We start from the raw sequence: 26,281 nt of genomic DNA on the forward strand, positions 1-26,281 counted from the left end.
CGGCCGCGGCAGGACGGGCGGCCGGAGCGCGCCTGCGGTGCGCAGCGCAAGGCGAGGCAGTGCCACGCACACGGGGGTATCTCCCCCCGCGTCCTGGGGCCCGGCTAGCTCCGCTCCCCGCGCAATCAGCGCCGCGGGGGCCGGTGCGGCGCGGGTCACCCCCCGCACCGCCGAGCCTGCCGGGGCAGAGGGGCGCTCCGGTCCTCCCCGCCGGCAGCGCGCTCGCCTCGTCCCTCCCCCGCCCCCCTGCAGCGAGTTAAGTATTTCTTTTGTTAATTGAGGAATCCAAGTGTTTCTAATTCCCTTCCCCGGGCAGAGCGACGTGTGCACGCCCAGATCCGCTCCCTGAAGCAGCACAGATCCGCGGGGCCGAGCGGAGATGTGGATGAGGAGGTGGAGGTGTAAAAGCAGCTACGAGCGCAAGGCAGATTTGCGAGGAATAATTTAAGTCCGCTGTTTTTTTCCCCCTTCCTTCTCTCTCCTTTCTTTCTCTCTCCTTTTTTTTTTCGCTCAGGATTTAAATGTCACTCAGAGCATCCCCAGACCAGCTCGCTGCTCCTCGCCGCTTCCTCCCGAGGCGCTGAGTCGGCCGCCCGCTGCGCGGGAGCAGCTCGGCGCTTCCCCGCGGAGGTAAGGGCGCTCGGCGCGGGCTGCGCACGGCGAGCCCGCCCGCCTCTCGGGCGCCTGCCTGCCTGCCCCTGCCCCTGGCCAGGCTCCGATCCACCTGAGGCACCCGCAGACCGCGCTTAAAGCGCGGTTGGTGCTCGCGGGGTCTCCGCGCCTGGGCGAGCCGCGACCCCCTTCCTCCCTCTGCCCTGCAACAGCTTCTGCCGCCGGAGTAAGGCAGAAAACAACCTATTCCCTTCTTACAAGAAAGTATTCGTCATCACTTCATTTTTTTCCTTTTTTTTCCGCCGTGAGAAATGCTGGTGGCGCCCACCTCCCTCCCTCCCTCCCTCCCCCCCCCCGGCCGCCCCCGGTGCGCGCTCCGGCTCCCGCTCCCTGCTCTGCGCCGCGCCTCGGCTCAGACGCTTCTTTCCAGGGACCCAAAACTTAAGCTGCCCCCTTCCCCCCGCCTCCGGGACTATATGTACGCCTTACATTCCCGTTTTTAACCTCCCACCTCCCCCTGTCTAATCCGACTCCGTCCACCCCCCCACCCCCCCTTTAAACTAGGTTGCAAAGCTGCTGTGCCCTGCAACTCCTCGAACTTCCCTGGTTGATGTGGTTTATATTCAATACTAACAAAAAGGACAACAAAAATATACCCGATTCTCCGGTGGATGACTTTTTTTTTAATAATGCATTTCCTTCTTCCCCTTTAATTTTTTTTTTTTTTTTTTTTTTTTGTGGCAAGGAAATTTGCTCCATCTCCAGCAGCAACCACTGCTCCTTTTGATGTTGTGGTACGCCGTGCGCATGCGCCTCACATTAGAATTACTGCACTGGCCAGAATAAGTTGGATCTCTTCTTCTCTTCACTGAAACCCTAAATCACATCAAAAGCCAAAGGGATGTTGAGAGTCCGGAAAAAGGGTTACTTTGGGATTTGGTCATTCCCTTTAATAATAGCGGTGGTGTGTGCACAGAGGTAAGTGATGAAGGTATCTCTTTCGCTTTACTTTGAATTGCACTGCATGTTTCTGCTAATAGGAGCGTACAGCTTGGGTCTGAGGAATAAGAAATCTGTGTTCTCTTTCTCTTTAGTGTCAATGACCCTAGCAATATGTCACTGGTAAAAGAGACCGTGGATAGACTGCTGAAGGGCTATGACATTCGCTTGAGGCCAGATTTTGGAGGTAATTTGACTGCTTTTGAATAAGAGATATTGCATAGCAGGCTGTGTACCTTCGGCGTGCGGCTTTTAAACGTGTTATGGGTGCTGTGGCTTTGAGGTGTGTGTGTTGCCATTTTCTCAAGCTGATCGAAAGTTAAGCCAATTGTTACTCAATTTTCTTAGCACAGGGCGCTCTTAATGCGATCATTTAAATCTCTTGCATGTTTGTAATCAGTCCCTCATCGTGTGCGTGTGCTGATGATTTATTAACCTATGATTAAACCCTGGTTTAACTGGCTTTATCGAGAGGCAAGTCTCTTAAGTTTACCCATCGTTTGCTCCTCAGCCTAATGTGCCTGTGATCACAGTTACTATTTTTGAGTACAAGACGTGCTGTTAACTGATACAAAAATGTCATTTAACCCCCTGTGTACTCCTACTTTGAACTAGTTCATCTATTTATTTTGGACGTGCTCGTTGTGCCCCCCCCCCCCCCCCCGGCCGGGGGATGGTGGGACCCGCTGGCCGAGCCCCTGCGGCCGGGCGGGGGGTGGCGAGCGATGCCCCCCCGCGCCCGGCTCCGCGGAGCGCCCTGCGCGCCCGGCCGCCGCTGCCCGCACGTGCGAGCGCGTTATATAAAACAGCGCTACAGCTGACGGGGGCGCGGAGGGTGAATCCGGCGCAGGAGGACGCTTCGCCGCGGCCGGCGTGGGAGCCCGGTGCTGCTTGCTTTGGGGGGCGGGGGGCATTCTTTATTTTCCTTCTGATTTTTCCTTTTGTTTTTGTTAATCGCCGCGTCCTTTCCGCGCTTTGTGAGCCTGCGAACTCCGGTAAGAACGAGTTAAGTTCTTGGAGATCACATTGCGGACCATCTTGTTGGTTTGCAGGTCCCCCAGTGGCTGTTGGCATGAACATAGACATTGCCAGTATAGACATGGTATCGGAAGTCAATATGGTGAGTATGCCGGGCTGGGGCGGGCTGCTCTGGGGGGGTTGTCGCCGCGCACCCCCCCCCCCCCCCGCCCCCGCTGGGGCGGAGCGGTGCCCGCGGCCGCCGGGAGCCGGCGCGGCCTCCTGCCCCGGAGCGCGGCGGCGCGGAGCAGCCGGGCCGCGGCTGGGGGCGGGCGGGGGGTCCTGTCACCGCCCCCCCGCAAGGGAGGTGGGGGGCGGCGCGGCGACCCCCGGCCGCGGCGGCTCCTGCGGCAGGTGCCGCCGCCCCCGGCCGCGCCGCCAAGCCGCGAGCAACGGCGGTCCCTGCCGGCGGCGCGCACGCACCGCACCCCGCCGCCGCCTGGCCGCGCTGCCGCTCCGCGGGGCGCCGCGCCCGGCCCGCACCTCCCGGCGGGGCCCCCCCGCGGCCCGGCCCGGCCCGGCCCGCACCTCCCGGCGGGGCGGACGCGGGGAGCGTGCTCCCCGCCGGCTTCACCCCCTCGGGGCCCGTGGGAAACGGGGCCGAGCTTTCCATCGCTAGCCTGTTTTTTAGCCTTTCCTGAATTGATTTTTTTTTTTTAACTGAAGAAAAAAACAGTTTACCGTTTTGTCTTAGTAGTATGCTTCCCATAAAAAGCAAACGAGCAGTTTTTACTTCTGTGTGTAACCCAAGCTTATTTTTTTCCTACCCTGACGCTATGTTTACTGTCAGGACTGAGCCCAAGAGCTTACCAGGTTAATTTCCCATAATGTTTGTCTCTCTTATCTAAATATTTTGAACTGTGATTGCTCAAATGCAGAAGTTCTTCATAGGATAATGATACCTTTTGCATTTTGCTTTCACTATCTGCAAGGCTAATGAAGTGTGGGGAAAATAGGTGAAGTCTCAGACTCGCTCTTTAGAAGAAGCTGTGGGTTAGACTAAAGTTTTCTTGCAGTTGCTTCTCTTAGTTGGAAATGTGCAAGGTCAAATTGTGAAGTTTTTATCAGAACTTGCATCTTATTTGGTTAAGGACATAGAATTTGGCTCTGTGCTCTTGGGCGTTTATCCCTGAATGACAAAAAAATATACTGAAGCATGCTAGTGGTAAATGATACAAAATATTTTTTTTTTGTGAAGTATATACAACTAATGATAGTTTATTCCTTAAAACAAGTTTTCCATTCTTGAAAAAGAGTTGTAAGGATACATCTTCCTAAATGGGATTTCAGGCATTTTGCTGTAGTTGTAATGATCTGTTTGAAAATAATATTTTAAAAGTTCTCTTTTATATTAGTATACTATTTCTAATGATGTGCTTCTACTACTGAAATATTTTGTTAAATGCCTCAGTGGCATGTTTGAATAGCACTTTGCACTGTCAGTTTGACATGCCTGTTTAACCAGTTGGCATCTGTCTGTTTTCAGGTGGATATATTCTGTGATGTATAGTAGCTTTTCCATAATATAAATTGTAGTATAGTTCCCTATTCAACGGTGACATTAGTGGTGGCTTTATTGTAAGCTTTGCTCCCTGAGGTCTTGGTGATAGAGATCTTGCTTCTGGCCTTTTTTCCAGATACCAGCAAAACTTTGAAGGACTTCACCTTGAGCAACATAGTTGTGAAGTAATTCTAAATGGCTAAAATGGGCTGCTAAACTTTGTTTACATTGAACTTGAAATACAAGATCTATTACTCTTTAGTATTCTCCCTCCAGGAGCTTTACGTGTAAAGGAACAAAATTGCTATGTATTTTAAACTGCTTGCTTTTCAGTTAAAGTAGTCTGGGTGGGAGATATGGACACAGAGCAGTTTCCTGAGCAGCCATGAGCAGCGTGGAATGATGAGGGTTTTCTCGGTGGAGCTGTGATCTGCTAGGTTAGGGGTACATCTTCACATCTCTTCAAAACTGGAAGCTAGTACCAAATTTTTCTTTTCTTGATTAGAGAAGTATGAATCTGTTTAAATGATTACCAGAAAATTGGCCTGCAGTTAAAGGTGATAGTATATCAGAGTACTGTGATCTGACACTCGTAGACTGACTAGAAAACTGAGTATTACTTTTAGTATTCTGATGTCAGTTTATTATGTTTCTATAATTAAATTTGACCTTTGTGAGAAATCTTTTCAGACTATCTGTAAAACTGTAGGGGAGTTGATGTATAGTCAATTTTGTCACACACATTTGCCTAAAGCATTTAAGCCCAGAGCTTAAACTAACTGGAAGATGATACCTGTTTCTTAAAACCACACATTTGTTTTTCCATATTTTTTTCACCTTACGGTTTCAGGAGAGATTCCAAACCAAGATTATTTTCTTAATCTGCTTAACCACAAAATATGATATGTAACGGTTCATTTTGCAATGATCTGTACATCATAATAAGTGCTAGTATATTCTGATAGGCCTGAAACAAATGAGAGGAGAGGCATGCAAGCAGAAACCAGAATACTTGGCATAGAAGACCGTAACTTGTTCCTTGCATAGTCACCAGAATTCTTGGCCTTAACTTTGGAAACCAGGAGCAACACCACTGGATTTTAGTTGTAGATTTTCTGGGGAGAAATATTCTGAGATAATGAGAGACACAGAAAGAATTCTTCTGATTTATGGACCTGTTTTCTGAGCCATGGGCTTGCTATTGCTTTTGCTGTAGTCATGGCAAACCCCACTGACTTGAGATAAAGGCAGATCATTGCCTCAGGTTATGTATTAGCATTAATGGGATCAACTTTTGGCTTGGGAGTGAGACTAAACGATCATAGTTATTTAGCTCAAGATCATTTCTGTTAATTCCAGTGTTAACTTCCTTTTAAAGTATCATCCTTCCCTTCCCTGCTCTGGATTGACACACTCCATCTCCCCATGTATGCTCATGCCCTTCTGCAGGCAGAAGGTTTCTCTTCAGTATCATGGAGTAAATCATAAAGCTTTGTTGAGCAGAAGAATTTAGAGCCACTGCTATAGAAATTACATGTATGTATAGGATGTTGAAGGATATTATTGCTTGCTGACTTGTATTCTTAAAGTGGTGGTGGTGAATACCTCACATCACAACCAGTTCACAGTGTAACAGGCTTTACAGCTGTCCTCCAGTTTTTAACTGTTCTTAGAAACTTCAAGTAGCATATCTCTTATTTTTCAAAAATGGCTTCTAAATACTGAATGGTACTTGTGAACATAATTCTTTTCAGCTATGGGGAATGCACTTGAACACACATGAGAAAAATGAGACCTTCGGGCATATTTGATTGTTAATGGGCATTATGGTTATTTTTACTAAATTTCTGTGTTTTGTAAAGAATATAAATCAGGTAATGTTTTTATGTATAATAAAGATTATAGTTAATTCCACTGACCTGTCTGGATCAGGCGCTGCATTATTACCACTGTTGTTTTGTGACAGTTATGCTGTAGATTCTCTTAAGGATTTTCCTACTCGAGTGACAATTGAAAACAAACATGGTGAGGTGTGAAAGCTACTTAAACTAAAATGGATATCCTGTGATAATGAATCAATCTTATATAAGATTAACTGAATTGCAGTGAGTCTAATGTGATGCTCTCAAGAGGGTTTCCAGGTGTTTGCTACTGTACGTGATTTTTTTTCTTAGCTTCCTCTTCCTTAATAGTAATCAGACTTATTGTAAAAAATAAGAGATATATATGCATCTCCAGGGGGCTTAACAGTCTTTAAATAACCAGTGCTCTCTGGGATGTCACACTTACACATCTTCATCTCCTTGGTTAATTATTGGAGCTGACCCCTTGACAACACAGCAACTAAGATGGTTCTTCACTCTTTCTCCCCCTCCCTCCTAACAGTTCCCTCATAAACTGGTTAAAAAATTGATACGGGTTGGTTAAGAACTTTCTTCTCTAGCCATCACTGAAGATCTTCTACAACACATTCAGCATTTGGTCCATCCAGACAACACGTGAAGGTCTCTATGCTGGTTGTGTGGTGGTTTTCAAGATCTTGGCTTTTTCCATATTAAATAGGTCAACTATTTTTTTTTTTTTAATTGGTCTGTGGTTATTTTGGGACTCTAGTACAGGATGTCTTGCAAAGAGAGGGAAAAATGTTCCATGCATATATTTTTACCCGGGAAGTGCATATGTTTTTTAGGTAATGGGCTGTATATTTAATTATATTTAATTAAATTAATTCATACTGTGGATCTTTGGGGGTCTGTGGAGAGGAACCTGAACAGTTTGACTTAAAATATTTGCTTGCATACCGTTGCACAGATTTTTGGCACATGGATGCATGGAGTTAAACAGATACAATAGACTGGTTTGTCTTATTTGGAGCCATTAGGGTCGATTGACTGTATAATCCTTCCATGGAGTGGGAGTTGCAGAAACAAAGGAGCTATTATCATCTATCAGGGTAAGATTTACTTATTAGTGTGTGCCAGATTTTACACAACAGAACCTAATGACTTCAAGGCTGTAAAGAAAAAAATAGTTTTTTTATATCATTTCAACTTTTATATTCAGGATATCCCAAAGTTGCAAAAAATACTAGGCAAAATACCCACAGATCAGAATATTCTCAGTGCAAAAAAATACAGTTAGAGCTGTACTCTGCTAGTAGACCTCTGGCTTTCTGTTCCTTTTGGTAATAGAGACACACTACTAGCTTTCTTAAAATCTCTTCTGCTTCCTTGAGGTATTTTCAGTAGGGGCGTTACCAAAGTGCGACAGACAGGCTTAGACTACGAAAACAGCAGGAGTTGTGCTGTTATCTTCAAATAGTGGCAATTATCTCTACGTGTGAGAAGGGGAGACATGGCTGTGAGACGACAAGCAATGGGGGTAAGCGGTGAGGAAATAGGGTGGAGCTGTTCCAAACCAGAAGATTCAGGGCAAGACACTGATAAAGTCCTGGGTGAACAGAAAAGAAGAAAAACAGTGAAAGAAAGTAGAGAGTAGAACATGGAGAAGACTGTACCCTGTCGACTGGTACAGAAAGAGGTGAAGGAAATGCTTCCTGCCAGCAATATCTTCTGTTGTTGATCCATTCTAGTTGTACATGGTATTATACATGGTGTTGTACACGATCTGTAGCGGGAATAGGGAGGGGACAGGACTGCAAATATATTTTGCCAGGCCTATTACACGAATTGAAAGAAAGACTGGGAAGGTGTTGCTTTCCTGATCCTAAAACACTTCCAGCTGCTAGCCTGTTACATATATATTATTTTCCCTGTGACATAGATGTATATGCTGCTTCACACAAGGCTGCATTTCTCAGCAGACGGCTGAAGTTTGGCTTTCCCGAAATTATCATGCTTGCATATTCGCTCATAGGGAAGTGACTGCAGAGACTCCTGTGAAGGCACAGTAAGTGATCTGAGTGGTGGAAAGTGAGAGCCTGTGTACTGAAAGGCCTGTTTTACCTGTCCCTTTAGTTATTCTCTGGGATAGCATCACAAGACATTTATTTTCTAACTAGAGTAAGATATATTAGTATGGATTTCAGTTTAATATCTGTTGTGCTACATGGCTCTAATTCATGCAATTTCTTTTCTCTCTGTTAAGATTTAAAAAAATAAATAAATAAAAAAGGAGCTCCCACGTTGTAGTAAAATGTTGGTCCTTGAGAATGAGAGTGAGTACTGCCATTGGTGTTCTACATATGGATTAAATGCTTAATTGCAAAAAATACACAGAGCCTCAGTATGAAATAATTTCTTTAGAACATATGTATGTGAATGTAGTGAGTTTGGAATTACTTTTATAAGCTAGTTCAGCGCAATTGTATTATAAATGCTAGCAATATGCATCACACATTTTTTGATCAATACCTGGAAATATATTTCAATAGGAATTTTAAAAGGGAGTTAGAGGCATTTTCTTTCCACAAAACACTCTGTTTATAGGTCCTTGCTTCTGCTTATAGCTTCCAGCTGTAAATGTTGATGCCTGGGTTTATCTTATGCTGGGGAATTGTCCCTGTGATGGTACTAATCCTCATCCAGCTGTACTTTGTGTGGAACATTTTTGATACGTTCAGATGGAGAGCCTGGAAGCTTCCAACCTTTTGCTCTTTTTTTTTTTGCTTATGTGTTGCCCATGCGAAAGCTGTTTTCTACAGCTGTATCAGAGCTCGTGGTAGTTGTAGTTTCAGGATCATGCTATTTTTACATTAGAGAAGTGGAAAAAATAGCTACATATATTTCCTGTTTGGAGTCATTTATCTTGTCAAGCTTTTTTTGTGTTCTCACCTAACTCCTTTCAAAAAAGTAGCTCCTGGGAATCCCCCTGGAGTGTTACGGGAATGTACTTTCCTTGTGCGTGGGACGGCAAGTTACCCTAGGCAGTCCTGTGCCTGGACATGCATCTTCATTCGACAGAGGTGGAAAGCAAGTTATCTATAGCTGTTGATCCTGTAGACACTATTATTTTGCTGTAATAATAAGTATGGCTTATTACTGCATGGATGCTTTTTACTCTCAAATTTGAGGACAGCGAGTGCCCAGTTACACTACTGATATCAGCGAGGGGGTTTTTGCGGAAGAGTAATTGATTGGCCAGCCTGGTCCCAGTCTGGCCATGTCCTCTGCACAGCGGATGGTTGCTGCTGTTCATTGAGGCATTGGAGCTTGCTCTGGATGTAGCAGTTTGAGTTGCACATAAGCAACAACGTGACTGTAATCTAAGAGGTCTAAGCTTTTAGTAAATCTGTATAGGATTTACAGGGAATACAATTATTTTTCCTTTTTTCTTTTCTTTTTTAATGGTTTGTTAATTGGATGTCACTTTCTGCACGCTCCAGTGTTTCAATACTAATCAGTAGAAGAGCTTCTTGTTCCACTGGTATTGGTGATTTTTCAAAGTTATAGCTTTGGATTTTTTTCTGCAGACCAGAGGATGGCTGTCAGTAATTTAAAGAGATTGCCTTGGAGATCATTTGTGCAACCAAATTAATAATTATTGCCATCTTGTTTTGAGTAAGTGTTGGCCCATAAATATGTAAGTAATTTGGCTCCTGCCATAGAAGAAAAGATATATTTGTCTTTTAATATGTCTTATGGGCAGTGTCTTAGTGTTAAAGTGTGGGAATGAACATGAAGCGTACTTTGTTACCTCCTAGTACAGGGCTGGTTTATTTCATCTTTTCTCTAGTGAAGATCACATAAAATCTTTATAAATGAGCTGTGTTGTAGAACGAAAGATAGTTTTTATATCATATACTACAAACTTGTCACAAGTTTAAGCCATTCCTGTGGTGGTATGCGTGCTTCCTAATGACCTTCAAGTCGGTTAGTGTATCACAGCTCAGTCCTTATTATTCCCCCTTCCCCTTTTTCCTCCCCATATCTTGTACAGCCCTCTCCAAGGTTTATAATGCAGCCTTTAGTATTCAACCGTCTCAAAGTACTGGCTTATGTAGTTATGATACTTTTAGAAAGATAAAGAAAACTAAAAGAAGTAGACAGAGCTCTCATAGGCTCATAGTGGTTAATGTCATAGGTTTCTGAAAGTGCTTGTATGAATTAGTTGAGCAGGATTTGGCCACTTCATTTCAAGGACGGTGTTCTTCCGTGGGGTAATCTTTTGAAGTACCTCTTTTAAATAATTAAACATAGCATCTTTTTAGTCTTTATTTAGAGTTAAGAGCTTTAGAAATAGACATGTCTTTGAGATATTAATATTGAAAAACTGGCTCCTACAGATGCACACAGATCTGTAATTTAAAAGTAAATAAATATGCATAATTACACTAAAATTGTAGGCATGCTGTGGGTTGACAGATAAACAGGACAAAAGCAGCCTTTGTACTTTATTGTAATTATTCTCAATATGCTTCCGTGAGGATTCCCACCCTCCTTATGTTTCTCAACCATAATGCTATCTAAAAGAGACATATAATGGCTAGTATAGCCCAAGCCTTTAGAAATAGCGATACAGTGGTTTTATTTTCAGTTGTAGCCATACCTGTCTGAAGGCCAGGTGTGAAGTAAGGGTGCCCTCACTTCATGGGTTTTGTCTACAGAAATCTTTGCATGCAAATTGTCTGGCTAAGTATTTCCAAATTAGCTAATTGATGTACAGATTCTCCCAGACTTGCAATCGCCTCTATTGCATGTGCCCTTTTTGGATGAGTTTTGCAATGGAGTATGTAAATACTTGTCAGTCAAAACTAAAATTTTTTCTTACAAATGAAATAGCATTTGACCTCTAGGAGGCTGGCATGTGTGCATCTGAAGGGGGAATGTATAGATCATATTTGATAAAGGCTATCACAGTCCAGGCAAAGTATGTTGAGTCTGAGTTCTTCCCATGTTCCCATGGGAGCAAGGGGACTCTATTTCTGTTTTTTGCATATTTCCTTCATGGCCTAAAAATATTTACTCTGTAAATACTGATGATTTATTTGTTAGGTCCAGAGGAATGAGTGTAGCTACGTGTGGGGTGGGGGGGAGCACAATTCTGTGAGATGTGTTGTTCATTTCAAGTGCACACTATCATGTAAGATAAAGCAGTTCGGTTGTTCATCTATAGGAAAAATTAGTGGAATAATTCTGCATATATTGTGGTTCTGCTGAAAGACAAATTCAGTTTTATGTATTTGAACCAGAAGTAGAAAAAGATTACAAAAAGTTTGGCCTTGAACAAGGGTAGTGTAAAAAATTGCCATGATCAAAGTGTATTTAAAAACTAGCTCCTTGAAATGGAAAGTCTTCGTTCTGGTGCCTGCTCCCTGGACTATTGCTTCTTTCTTTTCTTGTTAGCTAATGGAAGTGCCTATTCATTAAGCAGGTCTACGAGAAAGGATTAAAAAGAAACAGGGTTTTGCTTCCCGGTTGAGTGTCCTTATCACTGCTCTTGAGTGTTTCCTTTTTGTTGCCATGAGTTTTGAGGTCTTGTTGCGTAGTGGCTTGGGTAGAGAGAAGCCCTGTTCTAGATAGCTTATTAGCCTGTGGTGGTTGTGAGCATTCAGTTTGCAGACAGCCAAGAAAAGAGATCTTTGTGTTGTGAATTAACCCGTGAAAGACTGCAGGCATGTCCTTTGCTTTCTCCTCGGATGCTGGAAAGGTTTTTGAATGACAGTAGCCATGACTCACTATTGTGTTGGGCACGATTTGAGCATACAAGCTTTATCTAGCCTTTCAGGTGATTCAAATATTGTGAAAGTATCTGAATGGGCTTACATAGGAGCGAGGCACTGGCTCCCCTAGACCAGAGATGTATCCTGAGTAGGACTGCAGTACTGATCTTCAGGAATTATGAAACTAAATAGTCAGACTGGTAGAAACTCATGAATGTAACCTTTTCCAGAGATGAGTCAGCACAGACAAGGGTTTTCTTGAAAAGTTGTTCAGGACTTACGTGGCACAAAGGTTTTTTACGTGTCCTAAGTAATTTTTTGGATATGAGCCTTACAGAAAAAGTGGTCAGAAAGCACAGAGTTAGGAAAAGGCTGTTCTGAGCCTCTTTGAGATGAGAAAAAGGTCTTCCAGAAAAGTCCCTGTTGCTTTCAAGGGACTGAAAGCATTTTCTTCAGTGAGAACTGTTAAACATATTTAGTGATGATGTATCTAAATAAGGTGTTGAATTCTTTTGAAAACCTGTTCACTGCTCTGGGTGCAGAGCCATTTTGAAAATATGGTCCTGATTTCTATTGTGTATTAATCTTTTATGGAAGTTTTAAAAAGTTTAAAAAACAAACAAAAAAACCTTAAACACTTGGGACACAGGCCATTCTGCTCAACTGAGTAAAATTAGTGTTCAAGCTTGTTTAAGTTCTGGTGTGTGTGTGTATATATATATATATATATTTTTTTTTAAGGTATTTTTGAAAAATTAAATTAATACTTTATTGCATGCCAAAGTATTAAAAGAACTTGAATACGTTATTGTCCACAAGGGTAAATATATGTTGTCGTTTGCATAACTCTCATTACTTGGTACTCCAGAAGTCTTAATGGTCCATAGTATAAATCTGCATTTATGTTTGCTTTATAAAGTGCATTTTTGTGTTCATAGACCCAGCAGCTCCAAAAGAGTTGTAGAGCACTGTGGAAATCTTTTCCCTGTCAAGGACTGTTGACCCAGTAGTCCCTTTTGGCTCCCTTGGGTCTTTCAAAGTTACTATGTTAATCTGTGTGTGGCAAGTTATGCAGTGAAGGTGTCATAAAATTTAGGTAAAACAGAATTAGTTTGCAGATCCAGTAGACTGAGTTTCTAAAATTATTTAGGAATTTCGTTATTCCTTATTTTGGAATGATTTCTTCTTTTAGATAACATACAGTGAAGAGGGAAATACGGTTAAACAAATATGCACATCATTTACGAATGAAAAGCAGCATGTTGCAACAAATTGCATCATTGTTCTGCTGATCATGTTAGTCCAGAAATGACCAAAGAAACCTTTTAATCAGTCTGAAATCTTCCTCAGATTCATTTGAACACTCAATCCATTATCCTCTCCTGTTGCACTCTTTCACTATTTGATGTTTTGTGATGTGAGATGCTTTTAGGAATTCCATCCCTAATAGAACTAGAGATTTAATGTTCATATCTCATAGCATATACATTCTTACGTTACTCAGGATAAAATGCTTAAACTTAGATAGAAAAATGACTTGCAAAATTACTTTCTTCTTTCAATTTAGAAAAAAGCCTTTTCAAAGGTTTAGGAATGTTTACTGAGTTAAGCGTAGCTGAGACCTTTCATATCAAATTTCAGTCAAAAATATATTATAATAGCTGATATACTAGTCCCTGAAAACAGGTTTGTAATGGAAATACTGAGACACCCTTAACTATAATCATTCTTGTTAGTGTAAATGCCTAGAAATGAATACAGTTTTCTTTGATCTACTATTATGTGACACAAGTGACCACTTACAGAAAAATCCATAATAATTCTAGTTAACTGGCTGCATTCAAAACTGCAGTTAAAAGTATCCACCTCTATGCATGGGGTTTGCAGAATGCTTTTATGTGAGCTCAAGTCCCACATAAGACTTTTTTTGAAGTCTTAAAATACTGTGTGAATCTGATGCTGATTTTTCCACTGAGGCTTTTTTTACCCTGTTTTCACAGCAGATTTGTGGGTACTTAAATGACTTGAAATGCAATGAAAGGTGGCTCCCATCATTTCTCAGACATTAAGTGTGAATCTGGACAGGTTAGTCTCCAAAATTGTTATTGTCTGATAAGTGTTCTTTTGAAGTGGATGTACTCCGTAGTTATTATTGGCCAAAAAGACTGCTATCTCAAGAAGCTGTAACACCTTTCTGGTAGCTTTAGTTGAAGGATATTTAAAAGCTGAAGAGTCTAATCATAGGAAAAGTGCCCTTTTCTTACTCTTAGACTTGATTCTTTAATGTACCATAATTAAGTGTATTAGTGAGGCGGCACTGGGAGGCCTGTGTCGTTCTTACAAGTGCTGAACTTGGCTTGTTGATAAATGGAAGACATCAGTCTACATCTGTATCTTTCTGGCATCTTTTGTGACTTTGAGCAAATGAATAAAAATGAACCTTTTTGTTGTGAATCATACAATCATCTTAGGGTAGGTGCTAATGAAAAGACTTAAGTATAGAATTTAATTTTGATTAGCTTCTTAATTGGATTGACTTTTTGAGAACAGAATGATGTATGAACACTTGATATGTCACTTGACATTTTAGAGATAGGCATCTATGTTACAGTAATATGCTGACTAGATAACAGTTTTGTAATACTTTAAAGGCAGTAATTATTTAGAACAATTTCAGAATGAGAGATTTCAATCAAAAATGGTGTTCTCATAGAAAAAGTTTTTGGTGTAATTAGTTATCCGTGGAAACAATTGCTTTTGTAAGGAAGTATTTCATGTTGTATGTAACTTAAATTTTTTCTTCTGAGTTAATCTTTTCAAAAACAAAGGATGTGTGTATGCATTTTTTCACTAAGTAGTTCATACCGAAGAAAATTTTCAAACTGAGAATGTATTTTGGGGGGGCAGGTAAAATTATAGTTCATTTTTCTTATAATTTAAAGTAGCTTGCATCTGTTCCTTTCAGTATACATTACCAGAGTAGAGTGGAGAAGCAGCCAAAATTTTTTAACTGGATGTCATGTGATTGTAGTTATTATAATACATTGACTGCAATATACACAACTTTTTTTCCTTTTTGTAGGCATTAGGAACCAAAATATTTAGTTGGAGAGATTAGTATTTCTGTTTTTATGCAGGTTTGTCTAATGAGATATCATAGCTCTTGTATTTTTTTGCCTTTTTTGTCCATTCTGTTATGCCTTGCTTTACAAATGATGTTCTCGCATCACCATTTTAGGAGTGAATCCCTGTATGTTTGCAACTGTTTGTGACTCAGTGGTAAAACTCTTATTGCCACTTTTGAAAATCATTTGAGGGGCCTGTGGTTAAAGAGGGTTTGTTCTCAAGCGAAGCACGTTGCTACCTCGTTTGGCCGATGAGGAACCTGTAGCTTCCTCTGTAGCTTTGTAAGTTACTTTCAAAACCGCAGTGTGCAGTACAAGAAGTAATGTGTTGAAACCAAAGCAGAAAGATTCAGGTCAACTGTTAGCCAAAACTTTTAGTGGGACAAATAGTGAAGTGTTGAAATAGATAATTTATGTAACTTATAGAGAACTGCCATGATTAGGACTCTACAATTCCATTAGAAAAGTCATAAGTATAGTTAATCCTACGCTGGGAGAAGAGGAAGGATTAGCTGACACAGAGGTCCTTTTTAGCCCTATTTTTCTCTTGTTCAATGATGAATGTGTGAGGTTCTGCTTGGCTAGTGCCTCTTTGCTGGACTTGGATCTTTGTATGCAAATCAATCCCTGGATTGGATCCAAAATAGGAGAAACCTATTTTTCTTCATTTGAGCTTGAAGAGAGCAGCGAGGATGGATGTTCAAACCATAGCATTTGCTTGGCTTTGCACTTGAGCCTTTGCTTGAGGACTTACTCATTTCTAGTTGATGTTTTCTTCTATCTGCTCTAAAAGCTGATCAACAGCTTGTATACCTAAGCTTATTTATTACTACACCTTAGAATGCAGCTAAAATATACCTATTTTTCACCTTTGTGTCCAGCCATAGAATGGTTGCTATAGTTTTGTAAAAGATCTGGACCTGCCAGTGAGATCTGGACCTGCCAGTGAGATGTTAGCAGAGTTCTTCATAGCAATTAGGGAGAACTTCATTTTTGGTTTGCAGTTTTGGTTATCAGCAAGAAAGGATACATTCTGAAAGTGGCTTGACTGAATTTAGTGTAGAAAGGGTGTCAGCATTACAAACTGTCCTTACAAACTGTCCTTCAATCTGTGCATAGTAACTAATGTTTGGAGAAGTTAGTGACGGTTTGGAGTGAGAAATATAAAGCAGAAATTCTACATTATAGTTGCCATGGATTTACAAAGAGAAGATCATGCTTAACTGACCTGATAGGCTTCTGTGATGAGATGATTAGCTTCTGGGCACATCTGAAGTAGCTGGTCCAATTCTGTGCTCCTCAGTGCAAGATAGGTGTGGATTTACTGGAGCGAGTCCAGAGAAGGACCGCAAAGGTGATTAAGGGACTGGAGCATTCCTCATATGAGGAGAGAGGCTGAGACAGCTGGGTCTGTTTAGCCTGGAGAAGAGAAGGCTCGGGGATCTTATCAGTGTTTATAAATATCTGATGGGAGGGTGTAGAGAAGATGGGGCCAGACTCTTCTCAGTGGTGCCAAGTGACGGGATGAGAGGCAGTGGACACAGACTGAAACACAGGAGAATCCACTTGAACATAAGAAAACACTGTGAGGGTGACTGAGCACTGGAGTCTCCATCCTTGGAGATATTCAAAACCTGACTGGACATGGTCCTGGGCAACCTGTTCCAGGTGACTGCTTGAGCAGGGGGGTTGGACTAGATGATCTCCAGAGGTCCCTGCCAACCCCAGTGATATATCCTAAATGTGATATATCCTAAATGTGTGACTTAGTTGCAGTTAGTGTTCTAAACAAAGGGTTTTTTAGAATGAGGTCTTAAATGGGGACTAAAACTGTGTTTGGGTAGCCTGAAATCTGAAATAAAGAGTGAGCCAATACCTGCATTTATTGTCAGCATCAGTAAAAACAACAGTGAAGTAACGGGGAACTGAATATTAAGTCAGATTTTTGTAGATTAATGCACTGTTAATACAAAAGTTAGTACTATCTCATAGCTCTGGTAAGTAAGAGAAACTTGGCTCACTGAAGCTTGACATCAGCCTGTTTTCGACCATTTGAAAAATAAGCCTCTATATCTGGTGGACCAATCAGAAAAATATTGCTGTAGCATATAGACAGAATAGCCAATTTGAATTTCTTTTTATAATTCAGATTTTTACCTTAAATTTTGATTCTGTATTGATATTTCTGCCTCAAATATGTATCCCTTAAAGATAATAAAAACTCCATATACTTTACCTGTTTTGAGTCAAAAGAAAGCATCTTGAATAGTTAAATTGATCATAACTGTGTAAAGAAGAAATTAGTTACTGGGGACTTAGGAATCCTTGCCAAAGAAAACGTCCTTGGAATGGATATGCTCTCTTTCCTTGACAATGTAGCTGGAAACTTGCTGGTTCAGGAGGCAGCGGTGGTCTAACGGTGGACATGTACAAGGGTGTAGATACCGGTCCATTCTTGCTCTGTCTTGAGAACAGGGTCATCCTGCAGGGCGTACACCGAACAAGCAGATTTTCTGGAATCCCCGCTCAGAAGGTTTTTCTAAACCCTCTTAAGCGCAGTTTGAAGAAACTGATACCTGATCTTCTGTGTTACTTGGTATTTTACTGTCTTTTCTCTGTCGTTTGAGCACTTGTTAAGGTAAGGAATACTACTTTACACTTGTGCGTAAGTAGTAATAGCTGGAAAAATAGATCATAAACATTACTAAAAAAAAATAAACATTATTCTTTGTGTAGACCTATAGCTAGATTGTATTTCTTTAATTGCTGTATTTTTATTTATTTTGGCCTAGTTATGGGGGAAAGGAGGTGAGTGAAACTTCGTTTGAGAGGGTAGGAAGGTAAAATGTTGAGAAAAGAGAACCTCAGGGGAATAACAACATATGGAAGTAGGTCTAATACCATGGTATAGCAGCATGGTGTTTTATGTCGGCTTATGAAATTAGACTTTGTTTTACATTTCTTACTTCTGATATTCAGGCACTCTAGCTGTGCTTAAATTAAAAAAAAAAAAGTGCCAGCAGTTGAGTGCAGTAGGGTATTTTCATGTAATAAACTGTTTGATTTAGTCATGGTGTTGTGTAGTTGTATTTTATTGCAAGAGATTATTTTGCGCAGCATAAACATCTTTTGGGTTTAGGAACCTCGAAAAACTCAATGTTTACATATACTAGGTAAGCCAAACTCTATATTCAGACAGGTTGTGAAAACGTTAATATTTCATGTGGATCATTTTTAACACTGTGTAAATGGTTTGGATCATCTGTCTTCATCTTTAATTGACTAGTGCGGTCTTCAAGACTAATGAAACTTCAGGAGTGATGATTGATGGGCAGCATAAAGCATATGTGGTTGCATAGAGCAGTGACAAAGGACTACCAATTGCATTTTTGGTGTCCTAAATTGAATTTAAACAGGCACTTAGCCACTTCTTGGTTGTTTTTTGTAAAAGCAAAACCCACCTTAAATGAAAGGCAACTTGTTGAAACTGGGCAAAGTAAAATAACCTCCTAAGACCTTTCTTTTGTTTTTGTTTTGTTTTTGTTTTTTTATTGTTTTGGTTTTTGAGCATTTTGTGAGCAGACTAAGTATAATTAACTCTTTCTCTCCCCCCTCCCCCCCCCCCGAGAAAATATTAAATACGAAAATTGTAGTATCTGTGGTATACTCAGTAAATCTGCAACTTGAGTATTTATGCGCTGCATCGTAGAGGTAATAGTGTTTGACCATCATTCTGTGTGATTCTATTAGACTGGCAGATATGGACCAGGACTCCTTCTTTTAGGCAGTAGAGGGCCTATACTGTCCCCTGAAATGAGAGATGGGAATTTCACTCCTAAAAAATGATTCTTCCGTGTTCTCTCATACTTATCTGATTGTTAAGTGGTAAAGGTTCTTTCAGCCTGGTAGCTTTTACATATGCTATGTTCAGCACATAGGGAAGACCACATATGCAAATTGCTAAACTTTATTTTATGTTATAAATATCTAAACTCTAAGTTGGTATTGCTTAATGTATGCTATACTGTCAGCTTTGGAAAAAATTAGATGGAACTCTGGGCAAAGGGCAAATATTATATTCTTTATTTGATCTACTTTTTCACTTTTTCATTGCATTTTTTGCTGCTGCCTTACTGTAGAATTTCAGCCTTACCTTCAGTACGTATCTGAGACCTCTACCACATCAACTTCTAGCATGTATCTGTGCTGTGATCAAGTGATTCGGATGCTTCTTGGACGTGCCCCATAAATGAGGTGGTTGCACAGTTACAGGCTTGCTGATTTTGCCAGAGACAATCTGTGAGAACATTCTTTTCAGAGGAACTTTTTGAAACACATGTACTGTGGTTATTTGAAAACATCTCTTCATGTCTCCTTGTTATTACAAAATAAGATGACTTTCAACCTGAGTGGTTATACTTAGTGTCCCCATGGGTTGATTCACTGCAATCAGAAACATAAGAGTGGCTTTGTTTTTGTTTGGATTAATATTTATATTGTATCTGCTTTTGTGGTGGAAGGAGGCTCCCTGCCATGAAATGCATGTTTATGTTGATTAGTAAAATGCCGTGCTGTGGGAGTTTCTGGGACCATGCAGTATTCTTCTTGCAGACATGCTATCATGGAGTTTTTGCTGGGGTTTTATGCCAATATCAGTGCAAACAATTATTTAAGATAAATTCCAAGCTAGTGTTCAGTGTTATAAAAGTAATCTTTTAGTATGTTTTTAGTTACCTGTTTAAGGAGCGGCAGCCTGTAAAACAAGGCTGTGGTTGTGGAACAGGCAATTTGGTTTCCATGGCTAATACTGGGTTCTTATCAGGTATTGAGGACAGCACGGGCTTCTTTGCCACTCTTGCAGCTATTATCAATCTATCAAGTGGTGGCTTGTGTTGAGGACAGTCTCACTTCTGGAAACTTTTTACAGCCCATCTACCTGTGTTTCAGGAGAATGTGTGTATTTAGACTGTGTCCTATGTTGCTGCTGATCTTCACTTTCTAGTGCAATATCTATGTATTTTATTAGGGCCCCCTGATTTCTAGATTTTTGAATTTCTCATGTGTACTCTTCATTAACAGACTGAGAATATATCTGCTATGGAGTCTTTACATATAGTTCTGAAACTGTACTTCACAGCAGGAAGTTAGAACATAACGTATGTGAGACCTGATGTTGAGATCTGAGTGGAAATGAATAAAGTCACTCAGCATCCAGATGGGTTTTCGACAGATACTAGAATTTGATACCTCATTTGCAGATACATATCTACACAGTGTTCCAAAGAGACTGAAATATTATATAAGCAATGACTATTTGTCTTTGAGAACCTTCATTCCGTGGTGCTTAGATACTGCGCTTCAGCATATAGGAACATAAAGTAAGTGGTGAAGTGACTGTGTGTCCAAGTAGCAATGGAAGATACTTGAACAAAACCTGCATGCTGTGGCTTCAGAGCCCATGTTCTAAATTTATTTAGGATTGTTTACATTGGAAAAGCATACCACAGCATTAATTCAACTAACAGAATCCTAAGTGAAATTACAGTATTTACAAGATGCACTCTATGAAAACACCTGAGATTGTAGAGACAGTGAAGTATAATCATTGTGATTTAGCAGTTGGTAAATATGTCAACTTATCAGACTTTTGAAATAAAGTAAATGATATGAATCAGTTTAACCCAGAAGTAAAAAAAAAAAAACCCACAAAACACAAACTTTGAAAGTCTTTGTTAGTTTCAGGTGATTCAGATGTGTGTAAGGTATTTTTAAAGTGCAAGGCTAACCTTGCTTGTTAAATGTTGCCTCCTGCTCGGAAGAGAAGGAATAGGGAAGGAAATGACTACGAGAGAGAGATGGTTGATCTTTTTGATTTTAGTTTTTGAAGAAACACAGGATTTAAACATGGGGAAGCAAAATGTTCTGTAAAAGATGACTGAATTGCGTAAAGTTATGGAAAAAGCATGGAAAGAGGCCTCAATGCAGGCAAAAGGCATAGGCAGAATGCTGAAGCTCCTGCTGTCATGAGTGTTGTGAAAGGACACAAGGAGTTTTTCTAAGGCTGACCGAAATCTTTCGATGAGTCATGTTTTATAAATGTTTTATTAAAGGTATAACAGAAATTAGTATTCTGTAGTGTGTTTCACTCAAGACATCACTGAAGCGTAACAAAAAAGGAAAGCAGAGGAAAATGTCAGAGGTACCACAGTTGTGTGGTTTCCATCTAGTAGGCCCGTTCTGTGCCATTGTGGTAAACTCCTGTGTTTCTTCCTGTTTCTCTGTCGGCTATTTCCAAGATGCTGCTCCTACAGAAAGAAGCAATTCTAATCACTGTGAGGCTTTCTGCCCTTCTGCCATGCATGCAGCAGGATTTAGGGACTAAGTTGCTGTGCTCAAAGAAGCTGTAGCAGAGAATTACTGTGACAAGAACAGATTTCATTAACCAGATTAAAAAAAAAAAAAAAAAAACAGACTGTGACTACCCCAGTAAGAAATTGTGAATTGGTAAGTCTCAGCTTCACTGTTCATTAGTGCGGCAGAAGAGTCACTTAACATGGAGAATTGATTTTCTGCATTACTCTCTGGGCCTGTGGGGTGGAATTTTGGAAGTATTCTTGAATACAGCTTTCCATCTATTGCTTGTAAACGAGGATCAGAGTCTTGGTGGTGGGACTCCAAACCTAGTATCAGGACAGATCTTCACATACATTTCTCTTTTGTGGCAAGCTTTATGGAAGTTGTTGATAACCAGAATACTTCTGTACTCTGTCTCCAAGAAAAGTCCGTGCTACCACATCTGTGGGTCTTCCACTGCTAACATTGTCCAGTGGAGCTTTTCTTTTGAGAAGAAATCTCACTCAGGAATCCTGAGAAGGGTGAGAAACAGAAAATCCCACTTTCTGATGCATAAGGTCTGTTAGAAGGGATAACAAAGGGAAGGACAGTGCTTATTTATACAAAGGAAAAGACAGAAAAGGAGTTAAGACAAAGCACTGAGCATGTGTTTACCTGATTGCAGAAGGGCAGAATGGCAGAAGGTGTTGCCTTTGAACCTTTAAACACTGGGGTGCAGTCTGCCACATGGGGAATTACAAAACCAGGGAAGTGACAGAGAAAGGATGCAATTGTCTTGTTTCAAATTTTCTATTTGTTTTAGAATTAAGTCCAGGTAAGTGTGGATGATCATCTAGATGAGTAACAAACTACAGTAGCTTTATGTAGCCTTTTGTAGTGGAAGGTCAAGTTCATGATGGTTTCTGTCACTTGTACTGTGATCCATGGCTAAGTCCTAAGAATGGGCAACAGGAAGATGGGGGTCCTTCAGTCCCTCAGTCCTGCAGTCCTGTCTTGGTCACTGAACTCCGGACCCATTCCTACTTGGAAGAGGGAGTTCTAGAAGCCATGAGAGAGAGCCATAGTAAAGGTAGGAAGAAGTTAGTAGAGGATGAATACAGCAGGTGGCTTTTAATTACATTTGCTCTGAATGTTGCTACATTGATGCACCTTGCATACTCAAAGTATGAGGTAAAGTAAAAGGAGTGTGTGTATATTTTGTAGGATGGAGGAACTTGTTACTTCATTTCAAAGAATTTTGGAGAGCACGCCAATCTAAATCGCTGTGCAGTGGGTTTCCTTGGTAAGGATGGATAAATGTCATTTTGTCATAGGAAAAACACTGTTATTTCATTATAGCAGCAGGTGGATTTTATTAGTAATAATTGTAATAATAAATGCACTCCAGAATATACCGCTATTATTTGCGCTATATAGTAGAATAGATACTTCATTTTTCTCTTGCCTTTTGTTTTTAAATAAGAATTAATGAAAGGTAAAATGAGAAAGGTAAAAGAACCTTAGAGTTTTTTTTGCCATACTGATGAAAACTTGATGCCTACTGCAAGATGATATTTGGAATTACCTTGCAACAAGCAAAGTAAGAGGGGATTGCAGCATGCTAATGAGCTATCAGAGCATGACCAAAATCTACAGTTATGTATGTTTTTTTTAAATGAGCATTTCTCTACTTTAATATAGCCTTATTTTATATAGATCTTGAGGAAACTATATGGTTCCACTTTAAAAACACTACTTACTTGAAATTCATACTATCTTAAAACACCCTTAATACAACCATCAGCCTGCTCTTGAATTGTCAATAATATCAAATCTATGCAGCATATAGATGGTTTTGAATTTGAAACATTCATTTACTTTGTAATGCCCAGTATATAATCCTGCGGTTATTTAGATTTGGCTCAAAAAAGTGTGTCTGAGATTTTCTTGTAATGGGAATATGCCACTTTTTCAGTGTGCCCCTGCTTTGCATAAAGAAACATGACATTTTCTTTGATATCTTGGCATTTAAATGTATTTTTTCTTGTGTAACAGTCTAGTTCTAAGCTTTTTGCCCAAACAATGGCAGATTTCACGTGCTACTGGCTTCTTTCACTCTAGAACGGTAAACCATAACACAATTTACTCAGTTTTTCTAATCTCTGTTTTAAGTTGGGCCCACATTGTTGTGGGTGGCCTGTCTGTTGAGCCCTTCCAGCATCTTTGAGAACAACCCTTATTGATTATAGAAAGAGTCTAGGGAGGAGAGTCTCCTGGGAGTCTTTTTCGAGGTTTTCCATCACACCTTTACTCCTTGAATTTTTTTTAACCACTGCAGTGATGAATAGTATGGGCAAGTAGAGTGTGCGTAGGAGCTGAGATGCACACACAGGCTCTTTTGCACTCGACGTTAGCTGAAGCACAAAGCACTCTCTCCTCCTCGTAGCTGATCTGTTTCTCCAGTGTTTCATCTTGCTCTTCATGCTTGTTACCTGCAAAAGCTCACTGATTTTTGTCGTGTCTGGATGGACTCTCCGGGGCTTGTTTCTCCCTCTTCTCCTTGTGTACCACGTATAACGCTTCCCCTTCATTCAGCTCCCTCGATCTGTTATGTTTATTCTGGCTGGTACAGTAAAATGGTTCAGCACATACTTGACTGTAAGCAAGCTTACAAACAAAAAATGTGAAACTGAACTTGTGGCTTATAAACGAGTGACAGTCAGCCTTAATCTAGCTGGCAGCTGCTGTGGTCACATATTGGCACTGACTGCAATAATAATGGCAACCCGAGCGTTTACCGAGATTGAAAAAGAAATTCTACGTGGACTGTCCTCACACTTTCACTTACTGGGGACGCATATCCTGTAAGGCATAAGGATGTGCTAAAATTTAAGCATGCGTATGTTTTGTGGAGTACTGTCCTTTAGATAATCCTGGCTTCAGATAATGAAATTTAATATAGCCGGGGGTGTGGGGATTCTCCATTGTAACTAGAGGTAATGTCATAAACAGGATTATGTCTTGAGTTGCAAGTGGCAGGATTAGACAACCGTCAAGAAAGAAAAAATCCATTTTCCAGGAAATATTCTCAATGATAAAGAACCTTAGGATAGAAAGATAAAATGTGATATATCGGCAAAATTGTTTCTATGCAGAATATTTTTTCCAAATTTCCCTTGAGGCATCAGCTGTTCTCTGAACATCCAAGAAGCTCGTTGTGCTTCTGATCAGCTTCCCACTCATTTTCACCCACACCACTTTGCTGTGTCATCTTAATGTCATTTTTTAAATACTAACAAAAGAAGCATTTTGTTTATAAAACAGAAATAAAATTCTTGAGAGGGGAAAGAATGTCTTTTCTATATTATTTTAGCAGATCGAAGCTGACTCATATGAATAGCAAATATGAAATTAATGCATTTAAAATGCACAGTTCCTGAGTTAAGGATTTTAGTATGTTGACTGTACATCAGATTTCATAACTTTATATATGGTGAGTATTGCTTTTAGCAAATTTATCTTGCTGAAAATTACTACATTTAGGATACATAACAGTGTAGAAATTTGTAACACTAGATGTAATTGGTGGTTTAAATAGTCAAGTTGGCTAAGTCGAGCAGTGATCAGGTAGGCTGGAGGCCAAGAGGGAAAAGCAGCCTTTCTCTGGGTAAAAGTATGGCATCAATTCGTTGTAATAGGCAGTTTTAATCAATCCTGATCATGGCTTTCTGAGGGCTCGATATAGGAAGTTGCTAGGCAGGAGGAGGGGAGCGGGAAAAATAACTTCTACCATTGCAGGCAGGCATTCATGTAAGTTATCGTTTGGACCAAAATTCTAAAAATTTTCACGGTTACTGAACTTACACTGTCTGGTCTCTTGGAAATGCAAGGTGAAAAAAATTACTCCTTGAGAGGCCAGTGAAGCTTGATGCACTTGCTCCTGGGGAGAGGGAGAAAGGTGTTAATTTGGGGTGGGAGCATGATCTTGTTGAAGGCACAACATAAAGAATATCTTTAAAAGTGAGACAACTTTTTCTAGTTGTGTGGGGAAATCACTGGCAATATATGAATAGTAATGGGAGAAAATTTCTTTGTATTAACTGTATCACTTACTATCAGTAGAATGAGTACTTTCTCTCGTGTTTTTCATAACAAAAATCAGTCTGCTTTTTAATTTGCTGTTTGTTGTTATCTGAGCAAACAGAATACCTCCATTTTTTTATTTGCTATTGGAAAATGTTTTGGATTTTGATTCACCAGCTGTGGTCTTGAGACACTTTAAGTTCAGTCCTGTGTGACTATCTAGACAAAAAGAATTGTTAAGTTAGAATTCAGATTTAATTTCATTTGCATAGATGTTGGCTTCAGCTTATGATTTCTGCTTAACAATCTCATGTGTTTCTTCACACACGAGGCATGGTAATAACCTTCAAATTGTGGGCTGCATCACGTTACAGTTGCTGTTTGTTTTGCAGTAGCAGCTATTGGCCTTTGCAATGACCCCGCTGTGCTGAGGACAAAGAGCTCCTCCTCGGAGGAGAGGAACTGCAATTTGTTTTATCTCGGAGAGGTAACCAGCAGTCTAGCTCTGCTGCTATCTGAAAGACTCCCTGAAAGATTCATTTGGAAATGTGCGTAAAAGCATCTACAAAAAGCAAGAGACAGACTGTGTTTCTGTCAGTAAATATGGCATTTTCCTGATAAAATTTTATTTCTGAGGCTCTCTAGTGAGGGGCATGTTTCTAGAAGCAGTGGTAGTGTAGTGTAAACTTTCAGTCTGTCCACATCTGCCACTAGAGGGGCCAAGTTTTATCCTGCTTAGGTAATGAGCAGAGATGACCCCAGAAAACCACTTTTTTAAGTAACACCAGAACATGAGTAAGTCTTGGACATAAAAGTGTAAAATACCTGGGGCTGCTAAATTTTGTCTTATGTGCAGAATTTTCTTAGTGTTAAAGAGGCTTTTGTTTGTTTTCTTTGTGCAGTTATACTCACGGTACTAAAAGAACCTGAGTTTTACCAATGAACTGACACGAAAAGCTATGGTAATAATGAATTAACATTTTGATTAGT

At 40.4% G+C, this 26,281-nt stretch overlaps 1 protein-coding gene across 3 annotated transcripts in view; it reads left to right on the forward strand.

Annotated features, from left to right (window-relative positions):
* Positions 1-309: 309 nt before the first annotated feature.
* GABRB2 (gamma-aminobutyric acid type A receptor subunit beta2) overlaps positions 310-26,281 on the forward strand; it is a 179,693-nt gene continuing 153,721 nt past the window's right edge. Inside the window, exons 1-4 of one of the 3 annotated variants that reach the window (XM_026117557.2) lie at positions 310-630; positions 1,358-1,590; positions 1,707-1,798; positions 2,664-2,731. In XM_026117557.2, coding sequence (XP_025973342.1) covers positions 1,514-1,590; positions 1,707-1,798; positions 2,664-2,731 — 237 coding nt within the window. In that variant the 5' untranslated portion in view covers positions 310-630; positions 1,358-1,513. Of the gene's footprint in view, positions 631-1,357; positions 1,591-1,706; positions 1,799-2,539; positions 2,607-2,663; positions 2,732-26,281 lie in introns of those variants that run through there. The other 2 variants (XM_026117542.2, XM_064520854.1) reach the window with 2 other exon arrangements.

Source organism: Dromaius novaehollandiae, chromosome 15 (assembly GCF_036370855.1).
Source record: "Dromaius novaehollandiae isolate bDroNov1 chromosome 15, bDroNov1.hap1, whole genome shotgun sequence".
NCBI lineage: Eukaryota > Metazoa > Chordata > Aves > Casuariiformes > Dromaiidae > Dromaius > Dromaius novaehollandiae.